This window comes from Setaria italica, chromosome III, assembly GCF_000263155.2.
Source record: "Setaria italica strain Yugu1 chromosome III, Setaria_italica_v2.0, whole genome shotgun sequence".
NCBI classification, from domain to species: Eukaryota; Viridiplantae; Streptophyta; class Magnoliopsida; order Poales; family Poaceae; genus Setaria; species Setaria italica.
Window position 1 is genome coordinate 41,434,592 of NC_028452.1, and position 7,554 is coordinate 41,442,145.

The 7,554-nt window shown below is 45.0% G+C and overlaps 1 protein-coding gene across 1 annotated transcript; it reads left to right on the plus strand.

Annotated features, from left to right (window-relative positions):
- Window positions 1–1,307: 1,307 nt before the first annotated feature.
- Window positions 1,308–7,285, plus strand: LOC101780507. Its single transcript, XM_022824787.1, has 6 exons — window positions 1,308–1,578; window positions 1,906–1,992; window positions 2,636–2,722; window positions 3,182–3,229; window positions 3,326–3,433; window positions 3,542–7,285. The coding sequence occupies exons 1-6, from the start codon at window positions 1,482–1,484 to the stop codon at window positions 3,685–3,687; spliced, it is 573 nt and encodes a 190-aa protein (XP_022680522.1). The 5' UTR covers window positions 1,308–1,481; the 3' UTR covers window positions 3,688–7,285.
- Window positions 7,286–7,554: the final 269 nt, after the last annotated feature.

The following is a 7,554-nucleotide window of genomic DNA, read 5'->3' on the forward strand; positions in this document are numbered from 1 at the left end:
AAACGGTGTATCTGAGCGACGTAATCGAACCTTGTTGGACATGGTTCAATCAATGATGAGCCAGTCAGACCTACCGTTATCATTTTGGGGATACACTCTAGAAACAACAGCTTTCACACTTAATAGGGTACCGTATAAATCCGTAGTTAAGACACCATATGAGATGTGGACTAGAAAGACTCCCAGTTTGTCTTTTCAAAAGATTTGGGGATGTGAAGTGTTTGTCAAGCGACTTTTGTCCGTACGCTCAAATTTCTAAGCCCTCAGATATGAAACAAACGGTTGAGATCATCCTCTCTTCCTCCTTTTGTCTTCTAACTTGGGCATTCTTATCCACTCGTTAGCGTGGCCCGTCCTCCCTCCTCCTTCTCCCTTCGTCGTTCGTTCCTGTTGTCAAGCTCACCTTCAGCAGCGTTCGTGTCATGAAGCCTCTACGGCCAGTGTTGGCCTACCCATCTCCGACTGCTAGATCCACCACCTCTGTCTCAACCACCGCCACACCAACTCATTGTTGCTGCTCGCCCCCACCTCTCCACGGCCCAATCGAGGGGTCCACTGCTACCTCGGTGGGTGGCTGCGCCGTCGCCTCAACCGGCGTCTCTATCGCCACCACCGCCTACTATCTTTCTATCCCGAAGCTTTGTCTTGGTGCGTTGGAGATAGGTAAGACCCATCCCCAAACCCCGAACTCTATTGGCATAGTTTAGCTTTTCCTGAAGGTAAACTTTGCCATAAGTTTTTTGAGAAAAGATAGAGAAAATCCTAAAAAAATTTGGGGCTTGCTGGGCCGGTGCGCGAGAGGTGGGCCGCGGGCTTGTCAAGCCAAGCGCAACGCCTGGGCCATCTTGGCTGGGACCCACCCGCCAGCCAGACTTCGCCATCCCTCTCCTCTCCCCGCCTATATAACGGCCGTGCCCTCCACCTGTTGCCCGGAACGGAAGCCAAAACCACCAGAGAGCAGAGAGGCGAGACCGCGAGCGCCACCGCTAGCCGCGCAGCAGCACCGAGAGCCCGGTGAGGGAGGGACACATCACGCCGGCGACCCGATGGCGACCGGGAGTGGTGTCCGCGTCGTCAACACGGAGGGGCGGGACGAGGGCGACGCCTACATGGCCGCCGCCGCCGCCGCCGCCGCCGCCTCCGCCGCCTCCGCCGCCTCCGCCGCCTCCGCCGCCTCCGCCGCCGCCTCCGCCGCCGCCTCCGCCGCCTCCGCCGCCTCCGCCGCCGCCTCCGCCGCCGCCGCCTCCGCCGCCGCCGCCTCCGCCGCCGCCGCCGACGACGACACCGACGCCGCCGACGACGACGCCGACGCCGACGCCGCCGCCGCCGATGCCGCGCCTGGGGGCCAGCCGCACGAGGACGAGGACGGAGACGCGACCCCTCCTCCTCCCTCGCTTCCTCGCCACACCGTCGATCACCGCAGGCCGGGCCCGGCTTCTTGGAGCCCCTTCTTCTCGCGGGTGCGGGCGGCGCTCCTCATCATGGGCACAGCCGCCGCCGCAGCCGCCGCGCGCGACCTGTTCCCTTCCATGGTCCAGGTCCCGCCACTGGACTCCCGCCCCATCAGCGCCGTACCAGGTGTCTATTCTTCTTTTCCTTTTTCTTGTTTTCTTGTTTATGTCCTTAATAGTCCCAACTTCTTGATTATGATGACTGAAGCATGATCGAAATAGATCAGCACATAATCCTATGCTCTGATTAAACCAACCATTCTTGATTGCGTTGGCAATGAATTACAATCTGGACCCTTGTTGCATAAAAAAATATACTGTTGCTCCAAATCTTGTTTTTAAAGATTAGCATAAACTTCTTTTGATGCTCTGTATTACTTATCATCATGTGTTATGACAATTGTATTTGTATCTTTCCGTACTTTGGTTACTGAATCTTTTAAACTGAACTCAGGGGTTTTACCAAACCTGCTTGAGCACCAGTTGGTGTGGTCCAACATCCCCCGTGGCGGAACCTCCATTGTACTATCCCATGCTCCGGGTATGACTACAGAAGATGAACTCAATTTCCGACTTTCTTCTGATAATCTAGAAAAGGAAATAAGCTTATAATAATGTACAGTTACCGCTTGTTGACATTGCCAAATAATCTGTATCTCTCAACATATTTTGTTGTTACAGTCTGTGTTATGTGAGATTGCAAAAATACAACCTGAAAAGTAGTCACTTGACACAATACTGGTGCCTGTTGCCCAAAGCCCTCTTTGAATTTTCATCTACTCACTGTTCTTTATTCTGCTAATGAACACTTGTCTGGTGAAAAATATTTGTTCATAGTTGCTGCAATCCCTGATTCTGTGTATGCATTATTCTCTATTTGGTGCTGAGTTCAATTGAGTGGCATTTATTATTTCAGATCAACTTTCACCTGGTAGGTGGTTAACACATTCTGTGGCCCTAGTGTTAATGAAATGCATTAGAGTATTTTCTGGACATTTATGTATTTGTTGTTCCTTGGAAGGACTGTTTTCACCATCCATAGAGTTGCTGCTAGACAAATCTTGTTTTTCTAGATTAGCATAAACCTTGCTTTGATGCTCTGTATTACTTATCATGATGTGTTATGACTGTTGTATTTGTATCTTTTCGTACTTTGGTTACTGAATATTTTAAACTGAACTCAGGGGTTGTAGCAAACCTGCTTGAGCACCAGTTGGTGTGGTCCAACATCCCCCGTGGCGGGACCTCCGTCGCACTATCTCAGGATCCAGGTATGATTACCAAAAGATGAAATCAATTTGCAACTTTGTTCTGACAATCTAGAAAAGGAGATAAGCTTATAATATTGTACAGTTACTGTTTGTTGACATCTTGCCAAATAATCTGTATATCTCAACATATTGTGCTGTTACAGTCTGTTTATGCGAGATTGCAGAAATGCAAACTGAAAAGTAGTCACTTGACACAATACTAGTGCCTGTTGCTCAGAGTCCTCTTTGAATTTTCATCTACGCATTGTTCTTTATTCTGCTAATGAACACTAATCTGGTGAAAAATATTTGTTCATTTTGCCGCTATCCCTGATTCTGTGTATGCATTATTCTCTATTTGGCTCTGAGTTCAGTTTAATGACATTTATTATTTGGTCTTACTTGACAGCCACTGTGCATTTCTGTTGAGATCTGTTAGTTTGTTGTCCTTATGATCTGATAAATTTATGTGTCAAACAGAAATTCATGTCAGTCCAGAGGCCTTGCCTGTAGATCAGATTTCTCCTGGTAAGTGGTTAACACATTCTGCGGCCATAGTGTTGCAAAGAACTGGATCAGATTATTTCCTGGATATTTATGTATTTGTTGTTCCCTTGGAAGCAGGATTTTCTGCCCCTCCCAGTCTCATCATGGATGATCCGGTGCCACGGGCTATGCATCATACTCGTAGAGGAACTTCAATTGCAGTGCTAAGTGACATCCAACAATCAGGTAACCTTGGCATATAAAGGCATTGCCATATGCATGCCTCCTAGTAAACACTGGAGGCCTTTTGGTTGACAAAAAGAAACTGTCACTTACGTTTGCCATAATAAGCAGGTACACTGGCATCGGAGCCTGGGCCTGCATCAGCAACTGTAGGACCTTGGTCAGCCTCTTGGGCGCAAGGCACTATCTACTTCCTCAACTTCATGATAGTCATGGTACTTTTTTCAGCAGTGGTGGCTATGTTACAGGAGCCTTGAGAGAATTGGATCCTTTGGTCCTCATGGCTTAGAGGAAGATTCATGTTCCTGTGGTAGTTACTGAAACCAGGGATAACACTATACTCTGTGGCAGCATATGCAGAATCCTCTAGATTTTCTCTGCCTGCTTAGCTTCTGAGGACAAGTCATCTTGTGTGGTTCTTTGAATGGTGATTGATGGTGGAGATTTGGATTTGTGCAGTACCTGCTAGTAGGATGATGTGCTGCATGTGGAATGGATATTGTGAAGTACACTTGGCGCCTTTTGTGGTTTTGTCTGAAAATGCTGATGCTTCTGCTTTGAGTCCTAAAGTTCAGTTGTTTTGATATTGCCTTTATTTTGGGTGTGTCCAGATGAAATTAAGAAGAGAGGGGAACATAGTTGAGTAACAGTCCTGGAATATGCACAGTGTTATAAAGGAAAATACAGAATAGTACAAGATCTTGGGACAAAAGCAACTGTCTGACAACCTAAGGGTTCAAGTGAATTGATGATACTTTCATGCATATCTGAAATCTGTTGAATTGAATAAGTAATACAGTATGGATTCTTGATAAATCAATCACAGGTGTCATTGCTTCATTTTATTTGAAGGTGCGCTGGGGGGATGAAACCCCCTCCTGTATTCAATTAAACCACAGACTTCTGGCTACTGAATTCATCCTGTTGGCTTCGCAGCCTCTGCGCCATGGGACAGGCCTGTGTTGCTTTGTATGATGATTGATGGTCAACGTTTGGATTTGTGCAGCACCTGCTAGTAGGATGATGTGCTGTATGTGGAATGGATATAGCGAAGTACACTTGACGCCTTTTGTGGTTTTGTCTAAAAAATGCTGGAGCTCCACTTTGAATCCTAAAGTTGAGTTGTTTCAAGATTTCCTTTATTTTGGGTGTCTTCAGATCAAATAAAGGAGGGAGAAAATAGTTGAGCTACAGTGCTGGAAGATGCACAGCCGTATAAAGGAAAATACAGAGTATTACAAAATCTGGGGACAACAGCCACTGTCTGCCAACCGAGTTCAGGTGAATCTACAAGAAATGTGGTGCGGGTACTTGATCTATCCATCGCAGGCAGCATTCCTTCCTGTTTGCATTCAGTTGTAGACTACATCTGCCCCTTAGGTAGATTTCTGGCTACTGAATTCCTCTAGTTCTCCTTCCAGCCTCACTATGCCATCGGATGGGCCCATGTTGCATGCAAGCTTCTGCTAGGTGACAGTGACACTCCCCCACGGCCACGTCTCCTCTCTGGTGCAGTGTTTTCCGTTGAGATCTTAGTGCTGTTCTAGATTATTTGTCATTTGCATCAGTGTTTTTTATGTGCAGCCACACCAATATTTTCTGCGCTTGCAAACTTCTCATTATACTTTCTCCCTATGCACTATTCTATACTCTGCCAGCGTACTCTGTCGTAGTAAACACTTGAGTTACATGCTGATCATGTCTGTTGCAGATGTTGTCCCTGATTGGCTGAGTCAGTATCCACACCGATGGAGGAGGTTCCACCAGCCTCTGTTCTAGCCCGGTCAGACATTCCAGTGCCTGGTCCTCAATTATCTGAAGGTTAAGTGGTTAATGACACATTTTTCCTGTTGTGCTAGAGTAAACCAGCACGTGCCTTTGTTTGACTTACTAATTTCATTTTTATGTCTTTGTTGTTCTATCTTGAACTCCAAGGACCGTCGGGCTTGGGCTTTGGTCAATCAGTCAGAGTACTACAGAGACTCAGCCACTCAGGTACAATTAGCATGAAAAAGCATTTGGATCCAGTCACTCTGGTAAGGACTAAGAAGTCCTCAATACAGCTAGTTTGCTTCTCTGTGTTTGTTGAGTTGGTTTTTCATCCTAACCAATGATCTGATAAAATAAAATAGTTCAGCAGATTGCGCAAGCTTGAGTCCCCACTCCCCAACATGATATACCATCATTTATCTCTTTATGGTTACCTTTCTGAAATAGAGATCGAGGTCACTCCAGAATACTCATCTACTTCTGAAATGTCTGAAGGTAGGTGTCCAACATATTTCTACTGCTCCAGGGTTTCAGTGAACCAGCAGAACTCTTGGGCATGATCTTTTTGTCTTTGTTGTTACCACGGAAACCGAGTTCTACTTTGATTGAATCTTGCAATGCTTGATTCATCTCTGCTGCACTCAGTCAGGTCTGATACTTTGCTAGATTTGTGTCCTTAGACTCTTAAGCAAAATCTTGTTGTAGTCTTTCTGAAGCAAAATTGATTCCTGTTTTGCAGTCTACTTAGACTCTTAGACCGCTGTTAGTTGAAACTGACGAATCATACTGGCACCTAGGTGGTATCTTGTATCACAAGTAGTGTTTGCCTTGGCTTTGTGCAGCGTTGTTCCTTGAGTCAGTGTCCATGCAGATGATAGACGAGGTTGCACCAGCCACTCCGCTGTCCCAGTCAGGAATTCCAATGGAATGCCTGGTCCTGGTCCAGGACTTTCTAAGGGTTAAATGTTAACAACACCATGTCCAAATACTAACACTGCTTTTGTGCCTTTATCCTTGCCATGGAAACAGGGTTTGCTTCACTTTCTATCCTAAACAATCACATTCCTTGGGCTTGACTTTGCATAATTAGCCATGGTACAACAAATAGTGTTAGGTAATTAGCACCTAAAAAACATTTAGGTTCAGTCTGATTACTCTGTACATACGTTACATTGGTGGTCTTACCTGGTAGTGCATATTGTGCAAGCTCGAGTACTGTACACAATTCAGCAAACCAGTACAACTTGTTTGGCCATCAATTTAATTTGTCTCTTTGGTCTTAACATAGAAATAGAATTCTCTGCTGCGATTCAGTGTCACCGTGCACGGCACCAGGCACTAGTGCCACCAGAACAGCCAACGTACACCGTTGTCCTCAAATTTGTTCAGGGGTGTCACATGCGTCCTTACACTTTTAAATTTGCAGATTATGTCGCTCAAGTTCCAAACATCAGTAATTAGCATATGCTTGCCTTTACCATGCCATTAAGTTGTTACACTCGCTTTCCTTTAGTCACTTGGTCTATTTTGCAAATTTTTACCGCTTTCGATTGTGTTGTCATCAGTCATAAAAAATAGGGATATTACTGAAAGTAGTTCCATTAGGCTATTGTCTTGTGATTTTGGTGGTTGAGTGGTTTTGTAATCACTAGGACTAATATGTTTGTAAAGTATATGTTTTGGAAGGGTTTCCTAGCTCTCAAGATGAAATACAAGTGAAGCAAGCAACCATGGCGCAAAGAATGGAGCAAAACAAGCAAAGATGTACACTGGAGTGTTTGGTCGGTCACTGTGACTGAAAAATAGTATGTGGGACTGAAATAGTTGAAGATACACTAAAGATATACATGTGGGACTGAAAAATAGTATTACAGAAGGGCGTATACTCTGATGTTTCAAGTGGGAAGTTATGCAGAAAAGAAGATTCTACATGCCAGATGATCCAGCGTTGGTAAAAAAAAAATATATAAACTACACGGCATTGTATTCACTACATTACTGACGACTCAGACTATCTGTATAATCGATTTGAATAGAATGAAATTAATTCAAAGAGCAAAAAAAAAAATACCGAAATTCAAGTAAGGATTTTGGGATTCGATATTTTGGGGGGACAACTCCGATTTGAATTTTTGGTACTCAACCTGTATCCGGATAGGATAAATAGACGACCCCAAGGTTGAAACTGACGAATGAGGATTAGCTCATGGCTTTGAGTGTGAACTCAACTTGAGATAATGAGCTCTGACTCAGCGGGATTCTAAATTGGAGATGACGTGGGAAATTGATAAGGACTCGACGTTTAACATTGAAGGGAATTTGTATTGACAAGTTATATAGCGATAACGGCTTAA